The 23,513-nt window shown below is 35.1% G+C and overlaps 4 protein-coding genes across 5 annotated transcripts in view; 2 read left to right on the top strand and 2 right to left on the bottom strand.

The window, feature by feature from the left end:
* Nucleotides 1–240: 240 nt before the first annotated feature.
* Nucleotides 241–3,153, top strand: LOC112049926 (NAD-dependent protein deacylase Sirt4). The gene is made up of 4 exons (XM_024087990.2): nucleotides 241–1,039; nucleotides 1,338–1,528; nucleotides 2,043–2,270; nucleotides 2,712–3,153. Exons 1-4 carry the CDS (start codon nucleotides 877–879, stop codon nucleotides 3,036–3,038), a joined length of 909 nt encoding a protein of 302 aa, XP_023943758.2. The 5' UTR covers nucleotides 241–876; the 3' UTR covers nucleotides 3,039–3,153.
* LOC112049943 (serine/threonine-protein phosphatase 4 catalytic subunit) lies at nucleotides 3,149–13,230 on the bottom strand. Its single transcript, XM_052882907.1, has 7 exons — nucleotides 13,075–13,230; nucleotides 12,759–12,932; nucleotides 12,243–12,395; nucleotides 11,189–11,307; nucleotides 10,443–10,624; nucleotides 9,185–9,374; nucleotides 3,149–7,786 (listed from the first exon to the last, which is right to left on the bottom strand). The coding sequence occupies exons 2-7, from the start codon at nucleotides 12,906–12,908 to the stop codon at nucleotides 7,657–7,659; spliced, it is 924 nt and encodes a 307-aa protein (XP_052738867.1). The 5' UTR covers nucleotides 12,909–12,932; nucleotides 13,075–13,230; the 3' UTR covers nucleotides 3,149–7,656.
* A 467-nt stretch (nucleotides 13,231–13,697) lies between these two features.
* Nucleotides 13,698–23,513, top strand: part of LOC112055976 (flotillin-2) — a 294,787-nt gene continuing 284,971 nt past the window's right edge. For both annotated transcript variants that reach the window (XM_052882901.1, XM_052882900.1), the window contains exon 1: nucleotides 13,698–13,906. In XM_052882901.1, coding sequence (XP_052738861.1) covers nucleotides 13,858–13,906 — 49 coding nt within the window. In that variant the 5' untranslated portion in view covers nucleotides 13,698–13,857. The remainder of the gene's footprint in view (nucleotides 13,907–23,513) is intronic.
* LOC112049955 (glucose dehydrogenase [FAD, quinone]) lies at nucleotides 16,403–22,845 on the bottom strand. Its single transcript, XM_024088030.2, has 5 exons — nucleotides 22,483–22,845; nucleotides 20,055–20,282; nucleotides 19,103–19,235; nucleotides 18,033–18,152; nucleotides 16,403–17,780 (listed from the first exon to the last, which is right to left on the bottom strand). Exons 1-5 carry the CDS (start codon nucleotides 22,757–22,759, stop codon nucleotides 16,544–16,546), a joined length of 1,995 nt encoding a protein of 664 aa, XP_023943798.2. The 5' UTR covers nucleotides 22,760–22,845; the 3' UTR covers nucleotides 16,403–16,543.

Here is a 23,513-nt window from a genome sequence, read left to right on the forward strand (position 1 = left end):
ATTCACCAACTTATTTGTAATTTTTTTTTGAGAGGGACGAGGTAGACTCGCACATCGAAGCTATTTTGTGAATTTCGTTTTACTCAGAAAATGACAGACAATTTTGTTCGTGACTATGAGTGCAATACAGGTCCTTCTATGATTGGTCTGAGATGTCATGTCATTTTCAATGTTGTCTGTCATACATATTAATCTGTGAAACAGGGTTCCCAACTTAGGGGTTTTCCCCCCAGATTTAGGGGGCAAATAAGTGAAATGGGATTTTTTTAGGGGTCTGAAATTTTTAGGGGTATTTTCAGGGATTTTTTGACTCTTTAATATTTTTAAATTGATGATTATTTTAATATTTCTTTCTTGGCCTAGCGACTTATAACGACATATAATACGTTATTCTACAACCACTCTGAGGTAATTGGAGACAATTTTCATCGAATAAAAAAAATTGGTAAATTTATTCATTGTCAACATGTATGATTTCAAAAAATCTGAATCTTCAGATAAAGACGTAGTATTTTGTCTGTATTAAATATAGACTTTTGAAACATATGACAGCATATTATATCTAAATTATTATGAATTTATATTTTTTAGGGGGACAACTCAATAATTAAGGCGATTTTAGGGGTTTTTGACACCAACTTTAGGGATAAATATTTTGGAGAGTTGGTAACACTGCTGTGAAATGTGAATTGAATTACAAACAAAACAAATACAGAAACAGAAAGAAGACAGAAGGAAAAATTTAAGAAAATTAGAATATTGATCAAGATCTTAAAAAAGGGCTAATAATTTTAAAATAGATCTGATCTAATCAATAAAATTATCACCAATTGTTGTAGATAACAAGCTATTTTCTTGGAATTCATCATCAAGATCATGTTCTCTGCTGTCCAAAAAAATAGTTATTTCTTTCGTCGTATTGCTTTCGTCCCTGCCTATAAACCACCAGGTCAAGATGATTTTCAAAAACTACGTGATTTTCTTCGAAAACACGATAAATACCTTATATTAACAGGTGCTGGAATATCTACTGAATCAGGTAAAATCTAATTAATTTTGAGCATTTTTTGAATGATCTATCTTATCATCAATTATATAAAGTTAACTTAATTTCTTTTAAACTGCTAAACATATACTAAGTCAATAATTTTATTGATGGTCTGATGAGTGATGACCTTACTAAGGTAATGAGAAGTGGCTGAATGTGGATGGCAGTGAATGGTATGGATGATGAATGAATTTGTAAAAAAGTGTACATCTATCACTATAAAGCTTTTAGAAATAGCTATGAAAGTAAGAAGTGTCTATCATTTAAAATAAATCCAGTCACTTTTTAGGTATTCCTGACTACAGATCTGAAGAAGTTGGTTTATACGCCCGCAGTAATCACAAGCCGATTCAATACCAAGAATTTGTAAAGTACCCAAAAGTAAGGCAAAGGTATTGGGCGAGGAATTTTGTAGGCTGGCCAAGGTTTAGTTCCATAAAACCAAATGCTACACATTATGCTATTAGAGAGTTGGAAAAGGTAACACTGTGTTAGGTATGCCAATTGTAACATTTATTTGATACATATCACATAATTAATAATTCTAACTTCTTCACTGTTTAGCTTGTGCATCATGAGGACGAGCCTTGTAGTAATCCTAGGTAGCTGCTCAGAATATGGGTTGTTAGTGCCATGACCATCAGTGTGTTTATTGTGCCTTAGAAAACATCTTAAGGAGATCCTTATTATGATTGTTTATCATCAAATTCTCATCCCGCTGGAATATTGTCTTACACACTCATAATAGTCTTTCCCAATTTATTGGAGGAGAACGGGAATATTAGTCTAAGCTTCTTTTTATAAGTGCCTAGCCTTGCAGTGAGCTGTTAAATTAAAAAATAAGCTAATGGTGGTGATGAGTTATGTTTCTAAGCATAATGGCATGTTTGTGCTACTTTTGTTTCCTCAAGCACTCATTTTTCATTGCACAAATTTTATTACAAGTATTGTAGGTATATAAGTATGTGATTGTTAAACTTTATTTTTTTTCAAGATTGGAAAGGTAACTGCTGTGGTAACACAAAATGTAGACAGACTTCATCATAGAGCAGGTTCAGAAAATGTAATTGAACTTCATGGAAGTGGATATGTTGTAAAATGTCTCAATTGTCCTTATGAAATAGACAGGTTTGAGCTACAAGAAATATTGCTAAAGATGAACCCTAGTATGCAGGCTAGTATCAATATGATACGACCTGATGGGGATGTAGAGCTATCTAAGGTAAGAGATACTTGGTAAACACTAAGTTATCTATACTAATATTATAAATGCATAAATAAGTCTGTCTGTCTGTTAACTTTTCGCTACTAAACGGCTGAACCGATCGAGATGATGGTATAATGGTAAATGTGACATTGCAGCTAAATATAGGGTACTTTTTGACCCTAAAATAAAAATACAAGGGGTAAAATTGAAAGTTTGTGTTAAAAGTCCTTCATTTATAGATTTGCAGTTTTAAAAATTTGTTCATAAATCATAAAAAAAATATGATATGTAATGTGATTCAAGAATTTTTAAAATTCAACACCTAGTGGTAAAATAGGGGTTGAAAGTTTACATTGCTTTTTACGCGGACGTAGTCGCAGACATCCGCTAGTTATTTATAACCATTAATTTAACATGATATATTTTCTAATAATTTTTTTTTTCTATTATTTCCAGGACCAGGTAGAGCAATTTAAAACACCATTATGTCCAGTATGTGAAGGACCCTTGAAACCAGATATTATATTCTTTGGTGATAATGTACCTAAAGAAAGAGTGGAAAAAGTGAGAAATCAAGTTTCAGCCAGTGATGCTGTGTTTGTACTAGGATCTAGTTTGACTGTATATTCGAGTTATAGAATAATTTTGCAAGCCAAAGAAGAAAATAAACAAATAGCTGTCTTAAACATTGGACCAACAAGAGCTGATGATATTGTTGATTTAAAAATTTCTACAAAATGTGGAGACATTTTAACTGACTTGACCAATTCTATATGCACTTGATAAATTAATAAGAATTTTATTATGATGTTTGTAATATTATTTTAGTCAAGATTAAAATACCTCATTAAAATATTATATAGATAGTATAATGGTTGTAAATAAATAATAAATTGTTGTATAGTATATTAATTTTATTGATTTTAAAAAAAGAATACAAATTGACATATTATGAAGCATTTGTAACATCTAACCAGTAAAACTGCAAATTCGTATTCCAATAATTTTACATTTATGCATAAAATTTTATACAAATATAAAATCAAATAGTACTGAAAAATCAATAGTAGATTCTTATTGTATTACAGGGGAAAGGAAACTGATGACATGTACTCGTATGTAATAAGACGAAAATAAGTACAAAATTATATAACTAAGAAATTATACAGTACCTTTATAGCTAAAAGTACGTTTTTCTTTAAAAGTCATGTATTCATTAGTGTCACTACAATTTATTCTAGTAAATAAAAAATAATTGGCCCCCAATTTATTCAACTTTTGCCTATGTTTCAGACCAAATAATAGAGGCTTGTGCAGTTAATCTCAGAAGAAAGTCATTGCGAGAGGATTATTCTCTTGAAATCCTTAGTAATGCACCTATTGAGCATTTAACACAAGTTTTTAGGATCTTTTAGCAAACATACATTGTATGATAACAATTTATTGAAATTCAAATGCTTAAAACAATTACTTGAAACTTGTACATTAATGAATACAATACTTTGTCAATCAATAAATCTTAATAGTGCTACTGAATTTGCAGTCTACGTAATTGAAACAAATAAAAAGAATTCTTCAAAGTTACATCTGAGGATCAACCAACACTAGATGCACATAATAAAGTCTTATTATTGTGCAAAATAATCTCATTAGTTAATTCCACACAAAATGTGCATATTACATAGTAATTGTCAATTTACGAGTAAGTTGACCCTTAGGCCTAGTTCGGACTACTTTAGTATTTTAGTCGAGTACGATCAATTTTTGGATTTACCGCACAAAAATTCGACTCGACTAAAATATTAAAGTAGTCTGTACGGCCTATTAGAATAGGAATACTAATACAAAATTGATTCACTGAAATCAAAATTTATTCAGTTTTCGTCAATTATATTTAGAAAAAAAGATGTAGGAGAGAACTGAAACGGAAACAGATCAAGGGTTGAACCCTCTGTATTACGATTTAAATAATAAATAAAAGTTACGGATTTTGATCAACTACAATGTACCTATCCTAACCCAATGTATCTCGCTGCTTTTTGGTATATTAACAATGTACCTTACGCTATCATTACTTCTATAGTAAAAGAGATTTAATAGTAAAAGTAATGTCATCCTTATAAAATATTTTAATTTTAAATTCATAAACACTCAAGTTATTCGCATACTCCAGCAAGAGCTGCAAGCGTTATTTCAGTATTTTAAATATGAAAGACTTCAAACGTCACCTACATAAATCAACTATAGTTCAGCATATGATATTCGCATGTCAAATCAATTAATCTTATTCCACCTGAGCTCTTGGATTCACATTTAAATTATATAGATAGTTTGATTTACATGTACTCTAAATAAATCACTAGCTAGGTGTAGTAATACAATAATTTGAAAACAGCGAAAGGCATGATTATTTTACAGGAAAGCACAAAATGTTGTAACTAATTTAAGAGATTAATTTGTCGGCAACTAAACCAGTAAAGAAATGCCATGAAGGTCTTATTTGAAAGACTTTTCATTAGGTTCTCTGAGGATCGACAATAATAATACTTGATAGAATAGAAAGACATTTTCAAAATATATCATAAAATAGTATTGAAATTGCACAAACAAAAATCTTTTTGCCTGCCTATGCTAAATGAAATGTCTGGTACTAGTCTTTAGGAGTTTGTTGTAGACTTTTATTTAGGGTTGTGTCCCTAAAAACAAGCCATCACCAACTATCCTATGGAGCCTATCCTATGGAGAGACCTATGGAGGTCATCCAAAGTTAAGATTAGCAGGCATCACTGCATGCCTCTACAGGCTATTAAAAACCGGCTCCGATTTAGCGTAGTCAATAGTAAGTGATTACGAATCTGTCCTTTTAGACACTTATTGCAAACCAGACAGTCATCTGAGGTCTAATACTGACAACACCAGAAAACTTAAGCAGGGGAAACCAGTGCCCCGTCTTTAGTGCAGGCGGCGTTGAGAAACACAGAAAGTGATGTGAGATAGGTACTCAATTTAAATATAGCCATCCCTGTATAAAAATCCTGGCTACACCTATGTTAATGACCCTAAAACATATCTAAGTAATGCATACCTAATAACACATCACTTTCGACAAATAAATCACAATGTCAAGCTTGAGCTTTTACTTTTATATTATTGTTGATGAATCAATTTTGTTGGTGCGTTTTAGACTTTCACAAGCTTAACACTCTTAGCAACGAGTTTACGGTTAAGGCTTTTCATACATATGGAATAACTTATTTAAATATAGGTCTAACAAACATTTGTCTCTCTGAAAACGAGGCGTATAGCTGTGCTGTGTACAAAAACATATTTTAGCGGGGCGCAGATTGCCTTGTTTCAACTTTAGAGACGACTCGATTTGTTAGGCGAGAACTATACTATTTTTAATTTATTTTACGCTTAACATTGCAAATATACTTAGATGACCTTATAGATGTGAAAACTATTGAATTAGGTACAATGATTTTATCATTATGGCAGTGTTCTTTTATAACAATTTCAAAACACATATTTATCTCAACATCAATTTATATGTCGCGACCATTATTTATAATATTTTCACAAAATTGACATTTTTTTGTGAAGTCACGTCAAGCTTCAGCGGGTGGAGTCAATGATAAGAGCTAGATACATTACTAGCACGCCAAAAGTGAAATGATCAATTCGAGACAACTAGCCAGTCCGGCCACAAGGTGCACAAGGTTTTTAACAAGGGTAGGCTCTATGCGCGTACCGATTGTACTAAATGGAAAATTTCTTACAAGTACCTACAGGTTCGTAGTAAGTCCTCAGGGTATGATTTGCGTTAATGCATACATGAAGTGCACGCCACTGAATTAGCAATGTAGTGAAATGTAAGTAAACGCAAAACTACCGACCTACTCACAAACTGAGCAGGTGTGCAGCCATTTGAATAGTTAGGGTTCAGTGATTTTATTTATCTGTCACCGTTAGTTTGAGAAATACGTTAGTTTATAATCTCACTCGTGATATTATAATCTGCCGTTATATTGTGAACTGATAATACTGATTACAATTTAACGTGTTATTTTTCGGTATATTATAATCTATCGGAAGTGAAACCGTTAAATTACAATCTTAAAACGTCAACAAAATTGCGCCCGATTGGTCTTTGATTGCATTGGATTAGTTATATGCACTGAAAGGCGTGACGCCGCACTGAAAAAAGACCCGCTTTTGAAAGTTGCTTATCAAAAATTCACGACACAACTAAATAATAAATATCTGTAAACATTTGCAAATGAATACCACTGACATTTATTTAGCTAAATACCGCACGTCATCTATCATATGATTTCATCATATATTGAGAAAAATTGTCAAAGCTGTTGAATGAACTAATAAGTGATGGTAAGAAAGAAATTTTTTCAGTAATTTAAATTAACTTTACACAGATAGGCCAGCATTATGTTTAAGCATTTAATATTAATAAATAAAATACCATCGATCTCCTATTGGAATCCTAAGTGGATGCACAATCAGCGACTAAAAAACGTCCGCACTCAATGAGTGCCAAACACAACTTCTTGGCACTCATTTCAAGTAGTAGCATTTGCAAATTCAACCTTAAACTCAATCATCAAGGTTGAATTTGGGATTTTATTGAATATTGGACCATATTTAAAGACCTTTAGGTATAATTTTCTTTACCAATAATTTTAAAACAGTAAGCAAAATTGGCCAGTTTTCTACATGATTGTGCGTCCTTTTATTATAAGAGGTCAATGTAGAATACATATTATATTCGCAACATCAATTTAACAATTTGAATTAATGAATTGGGTTTTAGGTAAGTAGTTTTAAAGGCTTTAATTAGGTGACAATGTTCTGGATTTACGCTTATCTATGCAGAGTAAGTCTACTAGAAAAACCAAGTATAGTTTTTAATTTAATTGAATCCAACAACAAGCAGTGTAGAAACTGTCTTTGGAATTTTGGGGTCCAATTTGGAACCTAGGCCAAATCATAGACAACTTTATCAGATCCATCACTATAAAATATCACAACTTCTGGATTCAGATTGATACTAATCACCTCCATTTTAAAACATACAAAAAATATTGTAGTTTTCAAAACAATTTAGAATTACAAAAAATTTAGTTTATGTTACAGATTATTACGATCAAAAGGGCAAGAACCTGAGGCGTAAATCCAGTAATAAAAAAAAAATACTTTTCGCATCACTAAAAGTATGTCGCACATTTTTTTTACAGAAACGCTCTTAACGATAACTTACAATACAAATTATAACACACCACAGTCTTTACGTCACAATCAAAATCATTTTCACATCAAAATTGTTTTGTCACTACATTAAAAAACAGTATTACTAGTCAATCGCAATTGTCTATTACAGGTAACATTATAAGAAGTAGTCGGCTTGTGGTTTTTTGGAGGGGACGCCTCTCGACTCCTGTGGGGCCGCTTCGAATATTGTGAACTCACGTTGGAGACTTTCGTTCAGTTCCAATATGGCTGCTACGTTGCCGCATCTGTTAATAATACAAATTATTAAAAGTGTCTGTCCTTGATTTCAAAAAAGACAGACATTGTATCTTGAAAGCCTGAATAAATATTATAATCTAACAAATATGACCATGTGGTGTTATTATGTGTGATTTATGCCGTAGAAGTGGATGTCTGACGAATAACAGCGAAATCTCTTTATATCCTGCTCAAAGACCTTGGCCTAAATCGGACTACAGCTATATCAATATGTAAAATAAAATAAAAAAAGGTAATGAGTAGCTGCTCTAGTAGGATCATACCAAATTTGGCTGGGCAGGGAGAAATACAAACAGAAAAAGGGAGTGTTGACACACTGGGCTCTGCTTGGAGGTTTTCACCCTGACTTTGGTGAATCCATGGAATGCAATTAAATAAAATAATCTTGCCAAAATAAAGGCCTTGTTAGACAAAAAGGTTAAAGCGCTCAACTATGGGAGAATTGTGTGGTGGACAGTAACACCCAAAAATAACTCAAGAGTTGCCTAACAGAATTACCTTCAACTTTAAACATCTTCTATTATCAAAAATACCGTTTAAAAACAAGCGAGTGATCTGACCGATTTAGTTGAAAATAGTACATTATGATATAAGTGTGTATAAGTTGAAAATTACAGCTGAGGCGATATTGTAAGAAAGCAAAGGCTGTAATTATCAAAGCGCACACAAGTCATACGACGTTTTATAACACATTTGCGAGGAAACACACTTTGAACACACTTTCTGAAAACGAGTTTGCCTGTTTTCCACAAAATGACATTTTGATAGGCTTGTCATTTTTGCACAGATAACGAAGTTCGCACACCAGCGTTTGTTTTTTTTTTAAGGCAAATTCACCAGAAACCGGCAAAAACTAATAAATTATTTTATTCAAGGTTGTCTGGAGGAGATCGCTTTTAGCGATAAAACCGCCTTTGCGCATCTTACTTTTCTGTTGTACTTTTTTTCTCTCATTTTTTGTATATTTTTTTTTGTGCAATAAAGAATTAAAATAAATAAATTAAAATAATATTTTTGTGTTTCTGATACAGATAAATGGTTGACATTTATTGACAAAATTATTAAAATTAAAGAATTAAATGTTTATTATATTTTATCTCACAAAGTTAATTTTATTGATAAAATGTTGAGCACTTTTCTGACATAAAATCTATTTGCCAAGATTTAAAAAAGTAGTTCGTTTATAGACGTTTTTTACCATCCGTAATGTAATACATTATGGCACATGTGCATTTCACATTACAATACGGCACATGTGTGTAATGAGATACATTACAATATTGAAATTGGTGAAATAAGCGATACCTACTTTACGAGCAAATGTGTTATAAAAAACATTACTTGTGAGAATTAAGAGCTCTTCATTAATTGAAGACGTTTAGTACCTGTAACAATAGTTGGGCGCTGACCACACGGTGAGCACGGTCTCGTTGAAGTGCCACTTGTAGCCCTCCATGACGAGCTGGTGCGCGCGGCAGATCATGTCGATGTCGTTGGACACGTTGAACTGCGCCACCACGTCCGAGCCGAACAGGTAGCCGGCGCCGCGCGGCGACACGCCCCAGCCCTGCGTGTCTGCGAACAAATACCAATTTACCTTTTTTAATAGTCCAATATGCATACTTACGTAGAATAACAATTTTTTCTAACACAAGCACAGAACATCAACATCCAAATATTAATTTTCCTTTTTTTAAAAAGTTCTATGGGCAACGATGAATGACGATCGATAGTGGTGGAGTTTAAATTTCGTGTCTGCGACCAAATACCAATTTGCCTTTTTTAAATAGTCCAATAGGCATATTTTTAAATTTATTTATTTATTTACAAGAATACAGTAATTTACCAAATTAAATAATGCAACCTTAAATGTATACATTATTTCAAACTTAACAGTAGACATTTTATAGGCTGGCACGACTTTTGAAAAATAAAGCGATGTATACAAACTAGAGAATTATTTATGTAATGAATAAGAATAACTATTTATTCTACTACAAGCACAGAACATCAACATCTAAATACCAATTTTCCTTTTTATAAAAGTTCTATGGGCATAGTATGTGTCAACGACGAATGACGATCGATAGTGGTGGAGTTTAAATCTCTAAACTCTCTGTCATCCCATCTGACTATTCTGATAATAACAGCTATAGTTTAAAAAACTAAAAACGCACTTGATACCCAGATCATGGGGGTACATTTCAAATAACCTGTCCGCCATATTGGATTTACTTCACGTGACTATTTTGTCGTATTTCTGACAGCAAACCCTTTCATTTGATACCCATATCATGGGGGTGGATTTCAAACTGCCAGTCGGCCATCTTGGATTTGTAATGACGTTTCTTAGCTAGTCGTGTATTGTCATCAGAACTCAGAGTGTATGCAAAATTTCATCCTAATGAAACACCAGGAAGTGGGTCAAATTAGGAATCTAAGATTTTCTTACATACATAGTTACAAGTGAAGCTAATATAAAGCATGTTAAAAACAAACAATGAACTGCAATGTTTCACTTTCCAGTCACTGCCACACTGTTAAGCCCTTAACCAATGAACTTTTAATTTTAAGTCTTTCTTTATATCACTCCATTTAAATTTAAAAATGCCCAAAAAAACCCTTTTAAAATTCAATTTTTACCTTCAGGATCACTCCAAAGCAAGTCGCACATGGGTCCGTCATGTGGTACCTCTTGTTTTCGGTCAATGGTCCTTATCTGATCCAGAGTCTGTATTGAAGGGCTGAGACCTCCGTGCACACAGAATATTCGCCCGTCGATTATTGCCGATAGGGATAAATAGTCAAATATTTCAGTACAATACCTATAAATATAATAATATCAAATATTAGAATACAAAACATGATAAAATGTCAAGGCATAGCAAATCTGGGATAATCAACATTCTCAGCCTATTTCAACGACCCAATATGGGGTCAAGCCCTTCTTAATGGATCCACCCAGGCTTCTGCAAATGAGTTGACATGGATGGCACACAAAGATGAATGATAATGACCAGGACACACTGCTTAACATGCTCTTCAAAGGTCGAGCGAGCAATCTAATTTCTTAGAAGAAAGAAAAGCTCAGCAATTTTGGGAAATGCAGAAACCCTTAGCCGCCCTTAGACCTCTTTAATCCGGCCCTATCGCAAAATCTGTTTTTAGTGGATATCTTCTTCCAATCATATTTCTTTGTTATACCTACTAACTATAAACTACCTCCCTGCCAAATTTCAACGTTGTACATCAAGCAGTGTACAAACCTGAAAGCAAGATTCAAAATTCAAAATTAATTTATTTCAAGTAGGCTCAGTTTGCGTGATGAATGACCTTTCTCATTTATATATTAAAAAAATGAGAAATTTAGTTCATTAAAGAATTAGTACCTCCAAACTGTAATAGATCCATATTTTCTCAAGCACTCATCATAAAATCCATATACTTGAGTAATCTGTCTTGATTCATGGTTACCTCTGATCAATGTAATACGGTCTGGATACCTAACCTAAAACAGAGACAAATTTTTTGGTGTTCCATGGATTTACAGTTTACAAGTGGGATCTACTCTCTGGCAGAAAAAAACTTGCGAGACATCTGTTATCTGCTGTAAAACCTAGGCCAGAGTTTCAAGTCACTAGCCTAGGTGTTTCAGGCTACTCTATAATGCATTAACACACATATTAACTGGCTGTGTTGTTCTTTCTGCCCAGCCAAATTTTGTAGTAGTCTGCCTCTGCTAGTGCAGCTTTGGATTTCTGTTCAAATATAGAGCTGCAGTTCAAGACAAGGGAATGTCCTCTAGAAACTGCACTTCTAGTCAGGCGAAGGTGTTTAAGAATGTATGGAGAGATCACTTACCTAAATTTAACACATTGTCTGATAGACATTGAGACATTGTCTATGATATATATTATTATATCAAAGGAAGAGAGAGTACAACATATTCATAAATACAACATTTATAACTTTTGGACTGAGAAAATTTTAGGGAGAAAACTTTGAGCAGATCTTGGGACTTGTGACCTGGGTATAGGTTTAAGGGTTGACAATATGTGACCACTCAGCTTCACTCTTACTGTTTTTCTCTCTGCTAAGCCAAATTTGGTAGGATTGTACTAAAGTAGCTTAAGATACCTGTTTTCACATAGTACTTGCTGCAGTAGTAACTTTGTATGAATTTCAGCAATTAATAAATACTGCAAAATCATATATTATTATTTATTACTAGTGGAAGCCCGCGACTTGGTTTGTGTGGGATTCAGTTTTTCACAAATTCCATAGAAACCATGGATTTTTCAGAGATGAATATGTGTTAATCCAGAGTAAAATTTCCAAATTTCAGCCAAATTGCTTTAGTTACTGCAGCATAAAGGAGGAACAAACATACACATTTTCACACAAACTTTCGCCTTTATAATATTAGTGTGATTGATATCTTACCTTCAAAGCAAGTAATAATAAGAAGGTTTCAACTGAATAAAACCCTCTGTCTACGAAGTCACCCATGAATAAGTAATTGGTCTCAGGTACATCGCCACCCACTTTGAATAACTCTTTCAGATCATAAAATTGCCCGTGGATATCTCCACACACCTATAACAAATTTATATTATCAGTATAAGTACTTGCATTGTTGGCAGATTCAGAGTGGCTGTGTCAGCATTGTCTATGAGTTTTTATAACAAATGAAGAAAAATGAATCCAAGGTGAAACTATTATTTTTGCTGATGTAAATGATAATATCCGACATCACTGATGGCTATTTCAATTCATAGTATGTAGCTATGTTACATAGTTGTGGAAGACGTGATACACGAGAATTTTACAGTACATTCCTACTGCATCCTTGCTACATACTATGTGAGATTTTTCAAGTACAGATCATATAGCATCACAGTCATAATATAGTTTTATACATGTTTTTATTTATAAATATTTAGAAGGCTAATCAAATACCGTGACGGGTGAGTCGACCCGTTGTACATTGCTCTCCTCGACGAGGATCTCACGAGCTTTTGCACAAAGGGCTTTAACCTCAGCCTCCATTATAATTTCACATCTTTTCAGCTGCTCAATTTGACGATCCAAGTCACTCGTGTCAGACATTTTTTGTATTTCAACGACTTGAACCTGTAAAAAAAATATATTCCTTTGAAAAGAGGGTAACAGTAAACAGCGTGAATAAGTTTTTGCATAACAATGGTGTCAAATTGTTCCCAAGAAGTCGCGTCAGTATGATCAAAATTTTCATATATATTAAATGAATACTTACGTAGATTTTATTTATTAGGATCTCTCAAAACATTAAATGCATTAGCTTAAATTTATGAGATAAACTAGAAAAAATTGTTTTACGGACATGAAACAATCACAAATTCCCATAGACAATGGAAATGACCACAGAGTGAATAAAGAAAAATACATAAAACACAGATTAAAATGAATGTAAAAATATAGATTAGAGGTCACTGGCAACTGTCAATAGAGGATTTAGATATGGAGATGCAACAATTCTCAATGCTCAAATTCTCTATAAAAATAAATTGTCTGTCTTTTTTCAGAGGCTTTTCGTTTTTCATATCGAAAATATTTAGCAGCACAAATATAAATCCTTACACTAAAACATCTATTTTAATTCGCAATACACACATGTGTAATTTATCACAATGAAACATCGATTCTATTGACGCAGTTTATAAGGTATAAACACGTTAGATCCTATGGTAATTGATCTGAGAACTGAAGCGTGGCTTCATGAAGCCACATAATGCAAAGCCACATTGAAACAAAAAAAAAATAAGTGTGTCCAAGTGAAAAGTGAAAACCAAACACCTATGTTCAAGTTACTCTGTGCTTGTGGATCTGTCATTTTTAGAGACATATTTTGTTCTAAGTCTACTAATCTGTGGTTATTGTTGTTTTCCTGTCAAAGCCAGGTCTGGCTGTAATTATTTTGAAAATTGAATAATTATTTATTGAATATAATTTAAAGTTCAAATTCGTGCGCGTAGAACGTAGTTTCTTTATACAGTGCAGTGATAGTTTTTATCAAGAAATGGGCAATATACACACCGTGGGCCCGAACGAGGCGCTTATAGTATCAGGTAGGTGGAAGAAAATATATTTTCCTTATTCCCCCAAATCACTAAAAATATGAGCAATAGAAAAAAAACATTGCGCAAAAGGTGTTAATGAAAATGTGTATGATTCATCTATTTTCACCTTTCGCTGAAGATGATACAAGTATTCAAAGATTATATGAAAAACTCGCGGTTTTTATCATGTTTATCTTGTGAAGAGCTATTAGATGAGGCAAGGTCACCGTCAAATTGTTCTAAATACTTATACCTACTCCTAATCTTTTCTGGCTGTTGAATAATTTGTGGCTCAACTCCATGTAGGTTTTACGATGTTCACGCCCTTTTAACTGGAGTTCGTATGGCGCGGCGATACTTACTATTTCTACATTGAACATAATATTGATTAGGTAATTAGGACGTTTCATTTTTACGACCACGATATTATTACTCTATGGCATTTGGTACTCTTCATTATTTCGTAGATGTATTTTATTTTACGTATCTACAGTTTTATTGATAACAATAAAAAATCAGAGGCTTTTTAAATATAATAGTGTTTTTTTTAAATTTAAATGTTGCGGCGTGCCGTCTTACTTATTTCATTGTACCCATAATGACGAAACTTTTCTTATAAATATTATAAGTATTTTGTGCCTAGAGTCTGAAAATTACATACTTATTAATAATATGTAATTTTCAGACAGAGAAAATCATTTTCGAGCAAATACATTGGTCTTTTAAAAAGTTACGGAACGCGTTGTTTAGGGTCGGTAATGCGAATGATGTCAGTAGCGTTACTCAATCCCGTCGGACCCACCCATTTTATTCACAGTCCTTCGGCGTTTACAACAGTCGATTTGTGCTAGCATCTTTAGTACGCAAAATGCACGCTTCTTACGCGTCTATACTAATATTATAAAGCTGAAGACTTTGTTTGTTTGTTTGATTGTTTGTTTGAACGCGATAATCTCAGGAACTACTGGTCCGATTTGAAAAATTCTTTCTGATATAGCCTTCCTCGATAAATGGGCCCATTAAGGCTATAGGCTATATAATATCCCCGTATTCCAACGGGAACAGGAACCTCGCGGGTAAAATCGCGCGGCGTCAGCTAGTCTATAATAATATTATAAAGAGGTAAAGTTTGTTTATCAGATTTTATGGGTACATCTCTGGATGTCCTGAACCAATTTTAATAATTGCGTTACCGATAAAAAGAGACGTTATTTGTGAGTGTCGTAAAATATATTGTATCCCTGTATTTTTGTCTGGAAGTGGAACTACGTGAGTAAAACCGTGGTGTGTCTGCTAGTCAGTAATAAAAGCAGTAAAGCTTTTTGAGCCAGAGTTTGTCTGTACTACCGCCTTGCATAATTCCGTCCAAACAGCATTGCTGTGTTCCGGTCTAAAGGGCATTTGCTGATGTAATTACAATTAATTTTGACGGCCTCCGTGGCAGTGGTATGTGCGGTGGATTTACAAGATGGAGTCCTGGGTTCGACCCCCGTTGGGCTGACTGAAGCTTTCTTAATTGGTCCAGGTTAGGCTGGTGGGAGGCTTTGGCCGTAGCTAGTTACCACCCTACCGGCAAAAACGTACCGCCAAGCGATTTAGCGTGCCGGTACGATGCGGTGATACTCCTCCTAACAAGTTAGCCCGCTTCCATTTTAGATTTCATCATCACTTAACATTAGGTTAGATTGCAGTCAAGGGTTAACTTGTAAAGAATTAAAAAAAAATGAAGCTTAATGCCTACTCCTCAGGCTGATGGACACTGGGCGGAATTTTGTTTAGCATGTCTTCTGAAGAGTTATTCTGTTTTTAAGGTGTTCTGCAAGGGGTAGGGTAAGGGTAATGGGTACCCTCAAGTGGACAATCTACTTGGTTCATCAATTACTATTACAAAAAAGTCCATAGACTATATTTTTTTACTGTAAAAAATTGTATGTGGACTTCCCCAATGACTTGCCTACTTTGCTTATCTTCTTTCCGTTACCCTTCATAATCAGCGCTTTATCGATCCATATATGTGAAGACAATACAACACGTACCTCCGTAATTAAACATTAAATAAATGCGCATTGCTATTGCTAGTCACTCACTATCCAATAAGTCCACGTGCCTGCAGCGCTAACGGTTGGATATCCGATAAAACTGATCGTTTGTTGATCGCAATGTCCATGACATCATGCAGATCGCGACCAACATTTTTCGTTTTTATTTAATTCGAATAGAAAAATCGATGGTTCGAGTGTGGAGTCATGATGCCCTTCATAGGCAAATTCGGGTTAGGAAGTTGGCGGTGTTGGTCCATCGTTCTAAGGAGAATACTTAAAGCCGTCGGCCATATGCCTTCGATCGTGTATAAGATAATAGTCCTATTGGACTATGAAAGCGAGGTAATTGTAACTGCAACTAAGTTGGACGAACACGCTTGTGAACTAAAATAGCCGTGGCTGAAGTCAAAATGATATTATTTTGAAAGTAAATCCCATATAATCAAAACTTAAATAAGAATCATTATCGGTTATTTAAAAATTTTAATAAATTACATACTAACACATACCTATGTAATAGAATGACAATTTCAAGTTTTCAATATCAAACACGAAATTTTTAAAGTATCACTCGTGAGATTTGTAACTCCAAAAGTATTTACGATTACAGACCCCATGTTTGTTTCACCATATCCGCCCCTTTTTCCCCTATCATGATGCCCGGCGCATTTGTGTGAGCCGCTATTGTGTTTGGTATAATGCTTGTGTCAGCGACGCGCAGATTTCTTATACCATACACGCGCAATTCGGGGTCCACAACTGCAGAGGGGTCCGACGGTGGTCCCATTTTGCACGTAGATATCTGGTGGTGTAACGTTGCCGTGATCGTTCTAATAGCGCATTCCCAGTAACCGTCGCTTCCGAACTCAAACATTTTACAGTTTGGAAACTTTTTCTTGTGCAATTTAGTTCCAAACTTCTGAAAGGGTGGTGTGTCGATCATTTGTAAAATATACCGTATCCCGGCGATCATTGTAGAAACATCCTTCTGATGTGTCAGGTAGTTTCCATAAAGTTTTGGCTGATCGAAAGGATTTATCGATCTAAGTTTCATGTAACCTTTTGACTTTGGGTGCAGTAACATTAAAAGTATTGTAAAGCTGTCGATACCTTCGAGTGGCTTGTAAACGTCATTATATAGCCAATCGGCCAGTCGGACTCCTTTCGCGACAACTTTTCCATCGTCAGACGCCAAAGATGCACAGGTCCCTATGAGCTCTATGTCTGGGAAATCGCCAATTTCTTCCGATATGTTTGTTTTTATGTATCCCAAAGTTTCAACACCAGCTAAGGACGACAGTGGGCCGTCACCGAATTGTGTATATTGCAAAACGTTCCCTAAAGACGCAACATTCGATTCCAATAAAGTTAATCGAGTTGTATTCATAACGAACGCCAGACCTGTATACGATATATGATCGTAGAGGGTTTCTCCTACTGGCAGATCTTGTACTACCTCAATTCCGAAAGATTCTAAATCTTTTCTGGGTCCTATTCCAGATAACATGAGTAAATGCGGAGATTCTATAGGGCCAGCCGAAAGAATAACTTCTTTCTTTGCCCGTATTTCATATATCTGACCATTCGTTCGAAATTGTACTCCGGTAGCAGTCTTTGTGGCTGGATCAATCAGTATTTTAGTGACTCGGCTGTTAGGTAATATGTGTAGATTTTTACGCTTCTTATTGTTATGTAAAAACGCTTTGGCGCTGCTCATTCGTATTCCTCGGCTCATTGTAGCTTGGATGTAAGAAAAGCCGAAACCGTCTGGACTGTTGTAGTCAACACGCCGGTTACCTAATAGTTTGCCCGCATCTAAAAATGCTTTTGATAGTTTCGATCTGTAAAAGATAAAGTAAACGTTTAAATTCCAAGAACTAATTAGAAGAGTCTAAAAACTGAATTAGAAATGATCTTCACCAGTTTAATGGATGAAAATAAACGCCTAAAAAACTAGGTAACAGCAATAAATTGTATAGTGGACTTATTAAAAAATCGTGATATTTTTTTCGCCTTCGAATCACTGTTTACTTATCTATTCAGCAAGTGCTTGAATTTTTAGGTAAAGTTACAGATTGACTGTTAAAATTTACCTAAACGGAATATCTTCGACGGTAAGTTCGCCGTCTTTACTATGCCACGGTGAATTCTTGAATTCTCGAAGATGAGCTCGTTCTGATTTCATGTAGTATTTAAGGACGTCTTCGTATGACCTTAAAGGATAAGAAAAAATCGTATTAATAATTATGTTAGACTAGCTGACTCGCTAAACGTTGTACCACCTAAGATAAAAATCTTACACCCATATATTCAACCCGTATTCGTCTCACTGTTGAGCACGAGTCTCCTCTCAGAATGAGAGAGTTAGGCTAAAGGGCCCTACTCACACATCTGCCGCAGGGGCAATCTAGGGTGCGCGGCGGTTGTGGCGATATCGGGAGTATCTCTACACACTTGCCTGCCGTGCAGTGTTCCAGAATAAGCCGAGCTGAGCACACGTATTGAGAATGGCACCCATATTATCGACCACTCAAAACATTGGAGTAGCCTTGGCGCTTTCTGTGGTGCTACCTCAAAAAAAAGGAAAAGGAGATACTGGGTGAAGAAATGGCTACAGAAAAGAAGTCAGTTATGCCACAAGAATATTATAAAAGTACACATTTTGATTCTACGCTGTTTGTACGTGCACTCCGTGTGACAGCTGCTGACAAACTGACTGAGAAATTGCCCCAATCGCGCTACACACGCACTGACGGCAGGGACGACTTAGGGATCAAGGATAGTCTCGCGCCCCTGCCGCCCTGCCGCAGGGCCATCCTCCCAAATTGCCCCGGCATGCCTACACACATCACAATTAAGGATGCAATTAAGGGTCATCCCCACTCCTACACCCTAGATTGCCCCTGCGGCAGATGTGTGAGTAGGGCCTTTAAGGCTAGGTTAGGCTAGTCCACCACGCTGGCTCAATGCGGGTTGACAGACTTCACATATGAAGAGAATTAATAAAATTCTCAGGTATGCATTTTTCGTCTGGATATTTTTCTTTCACCGTTTGAGACTTTAATTAGGTCCATTTTATTTTGAAAATTGAAGTTTAAATCTTAATCCATGTTTATAAATATGTTGAAACTATATGTGAAAAGTACAACAATGTTACTATTACCATCCATAATTTCCTTTAGCCGCTATTCTATCCCAGTCTTCCTTCATTCCTCGTGTATAAATCATGTAGTTCACAACGCTTGTACCGCCCACAGCTCTGCCTCTAGGCCAAAAACATCGTTCATTCTCCATACCTGTAAAGTAATATTACAAGTATAAATATGTATTTTTCAAGAGAGCAGAACAGATAATAAAATCCCATGGCTTAACGTTGAGCACTTATCACATGTACAGTAAGTAGTACATAAGATTAGCGCGGTCAAAGTAAAGTCGGGTTCGAATTGAAAATATATTTTTGCGTTGGATAGTCCATTTATCGAGGAAGACTATAGGCAATAGTGTCAGTGAAAAATGTGGCGGAAAAATATCCTTTTCAGAGCTTCCGTTGCGTGCGTATGACGAAATGGTTCTTTAAAAGTTCCAAAAAAATCCAAGTCATAACCATTATTTATGGTAATCAAGGGTTTTCACGCGGACGGAGTCGCAGGCGTCCGCTAGTTTTTTATAAAATAAACAAGCTTATAATGCACCAAAGTAAATGCTAAGACATACGAACCCAAACTCGATGGGTTTATGTCGTTTAGTTTAAAAGTTCCCTTGGACATTCGACTTTACGAGTATCATCAGACCAAAATTTAATTCAAACCGAATGTACTGATAAGGAAGTGATTCTAATTTATCTCGTAAGAATTGACCGATATACTAATCATCATCATCATCATCATGATTAACCCAAATTCGACTCACTGCTGAGCTCGAGTCTCCTATCAGAATGAAAGAGGTTAGGCCAATAGTCCACCACGCTGTCCCAATGCGGATTGGCAGACTTCACACACGCAGAGAATTAGAAAATTCTCTGGTATGCCTGGTATTGCTCACGATGATTTTGAGACAAGTGTTATTTAATTTCTTAAACTAATACTGCAAGTTAAATAACTTGTAATTTTACAAACCCATGCAAACGTTTGGTTGGTGTTCCATCAAGTAAGGCCACACGCTGCTAGTCATCTGGAACAGAGGCGCTAGCGTGGGTACTGACGTCAGCATGGACTCTCCCAATCCCGCTTCTAGTAGCAGTACGGACGCTTTACCGCCCTCACTGAGCCGCGCAGCGAGCACGCTTCCCGCGGACCCCGCTCCGACTACGATGAAGTCGTATTCTGTTAATGGTCCCTTAAACCCTGAAAATAATAATATGAGAGATCTTTAATCATCTTCATGTTCTTATGCCAAGTGGAGTCTATATAATGCCCTAATTTTTACCCGACTGCAAGGGTTATGTTTTTCGCGCGTATCTTGTATTACGTATTTAAGGTATCGTTAGATTTGTCTTAATAACCCATGTGTTCTTAGATAGGTAAAAATAAAAAATCAACACGACGACTGTGAGAGACTCGAGGTGAAAAAAATATTTTTTTTTTTAATATTACGGGTACAGTATTAAATTAAAGGGCTCATCAAGAGGATCCCAAAATGATATATCATGGCCATATTAAAAAACCTACAATTAGAAAAACGTTATTTATTAATCGCTATACAAAATACGCGAGGCGGATGCGGTGCGAGTAGGTTAGGCAGTCGGGTTTTTTTATTTTTTTAATTATTGACTTGTTTAATAATAATAACGAACGCCACGACTTCGTCGTCTGCATGAATTTAAACTTTTCAGAAATCCCGCGGGGATTTTTCCGGAATAAAAAGTAGCCTATAAGTTGCTCAATAACCTCCTCCACCAGAGACAGTCCCGTAAAAATCGGTTCAGCTGTTCCAAACATTAGCAAAGATAACCATTACAAACAGACAGACGAAAACTAAAAAAAAACTTGTTTGTAAAATAAGCACTTCAGAAAACACCGTTAATTTATAAGTAAGTAGGTACATGTATTGATGACAGACCTAGCGTTGAAGTGGGGACATATGTTTTCTGTGGTTGGGAAACTACCACCAGTGTTACAATCGTTGAACATCTTTGATAATTATGGTTAATTTGGTTATTTGTTATAATTTATGATTATGGAATGTTTTTGATTTTTATTATTTTTGGAGTGACAATTATAGTACTTGTAATGTAATAGGCTACTTGCCTCTTTTGTAAACAGTGTTTAAACTGAATTATGGAAGTATTATAAGCTATATTTTATTTTGTCCCGTCAATAATAACCAGTAAAAAAATTAATATAAATGAAAAAATATATACGTAAAATTTTTGCCGCCGAACCACAACACATTAGCAAGTGACGTCACTTATAAAGATATCAGCGTGATTGGCGTTTGCAGTAATGTGATTTATCACGTCACCGCAAGCGCCAGTCACAAGCCGATGCCTTGTAGTGAATGACGTCACAGTTTATGATTGGCGTTTGCGGTACGTGATAAAAATACAATTTTGTTTTATATTACAATTACGAGATTATTTTCACAAATAAAAATGTGATTAGAGTTTCTAGCCGTCTAAACTACCTATAAGCAAAAAATCTTCTTAGTTTTGTACAGCAGGCGAGTAGCCTATTCTCAAAAAGGCCAAGTTAAAATATTAAATTATTGAATATGCGACCTAACTGAAACTTGTTATGATTAACTAGGAAGTTAGTGAACAAGGCTATGTTCTTTGGTTTTTACACATGTATCTTTAATAACTATAACTTATAAGTTAAGCATAGCTTAAGTATATAATTTATTACAATAAGTATAACTTTTAATGTTGTTAGAACATAATCATTTTTAATTAAGAATCACGCAAATAGCTAGATTATTGTTATGAATCGTTAATTCTGATCTAATTCTCAATATCATATTTTATAGTAGGACGCCCGCGACTTCGTATGAGTGTAATTCTGTTTTCACGAATCCCGCGGGAACCATGTAGTTTTCGGGATAAAAAGTAGCCTATTAGTTGCTTTATAAACCTCCTCTGTCTTCCAGTCCTATTAAAACCGGATCAGCCGTTCCAGAGATTAGCCCGGATAAACAGACTGGCAGATAAAAATTAAAAAAAAACCGGCAAAACTCATAACAATGTTGTTATGAGTTCTGCATTTTATATGAATTATGCACTTAGGAAAAAAACATAAATAAAATATATCTAAAAAGGCAGCGTTATCGTCAAGATTACGATGTCATCTAAACTGCCTGTATAGAAATCTATTTCCGGGATTTATTTTAAAGAGTCCTTCTGCCTAATTAAGTAACTTTTGATAATTTACAATGCGAGTAATTTTACTCGTAGGTATTACATACGTATAGGAATGAATAGCTTTGTTAAGCTTTTGTTTAACTGTAATTTATTAATATAATTTTATTACGTTACACTGTAAACATGTCCATTTATAATTTCCGTAGGAAACTTTTTATGATTACCTTGTTATGGTCAGCTGCACTTACCTTTAGGCAGGTCGTATTGGTCTCTGAATGCCGAAAATCCGTCAGAGTCACTGCGGTTGAACGCGAACATGGGAGTTTGCAGCATCACGTCAACGATCCTACTTTTCGGTGTATAATTTTCCCTTTTCTGGACTATTTTGTTTTCACTACAAAATTGCTTACACACTTGTGGTTTAGCGTAATGATCATGAGGTCGTCTACCTCCTGTGCCCACGAAATTCATTGCCACTGCACTGATAAATAATAGGTAATGTAAAAAACTTGAAACAGCCCTCATATTTACTATTAATTATTGTTATTGATAAATTACAGTTAAACTTATACTTAACCCGTTGGCTGTTTGTACGAGACTCATTGTTTTTTATATCGCTCTATGAAATATATAGTGTTTATAATTTTACAAACTGGTTATAGTAGTACAGTATCGCTGTTGTTGGAGTTAGTTGATGGTATAGATGTGAACCCTTCTTATGGACGTGTAAAAAACATGAAGTTAACCTTTATATTTTTAATTAATCGAGATAATTATTGAAAATTTAGGAAACCTGCATACCAGAGAATTTCTTAATTCTCTGCGTGTGTGAAGTCTGCCAATCCGCATTGAGCCAGCGTGGTGGACTATTTGCCTAACCCCTCTCATTCTGAGAGGAGACTCGAGCTCAGCAGTGAGCCGTATATGGGTTGATAACGAACGATTGAAAATTCGAGAGCGATGATAGCCTAGTGGATATGACCTCTGCCTTCGATTCTGAGGGCGTATGTTCGAATCCGATCCAGGGCACCTCCAACTTTTCAGTAGTTAATGTGCATTTTAAGAAATTAAATATCACCCGGCTCATACGGTGAACACCGTGAGGAAACCTGCACACCTGAGAATTTTCTTAATTCTCTAGATGTGGTTAAGTCTGCCAATCCGCATTGTACCAGCGTGGTAGACTGTTAGCTTAATCCCTCTCATTCTGAGAAGAGACTCGTGCTCAACAGTGAGCCGAAAATAGGTTGTGTTAGATTGAAAACTTTATATTAATATT

The sequence above is a fragment of the Bicyclus anynana genome, chromosome 8 (assembly GCF_947172395.1).
Source record: "Bicyclus anynana chromosome 8, ilBicAnyn1.1, whole genome shotgun sequence".
Taxonomy (NCBI): domain Eukaryota; kingdom Metazoa; phylum Arthropoda; class Insecta; order Lepidoptera; family Nymphalidae; genus Bicyclus; species Bicyclus anynana.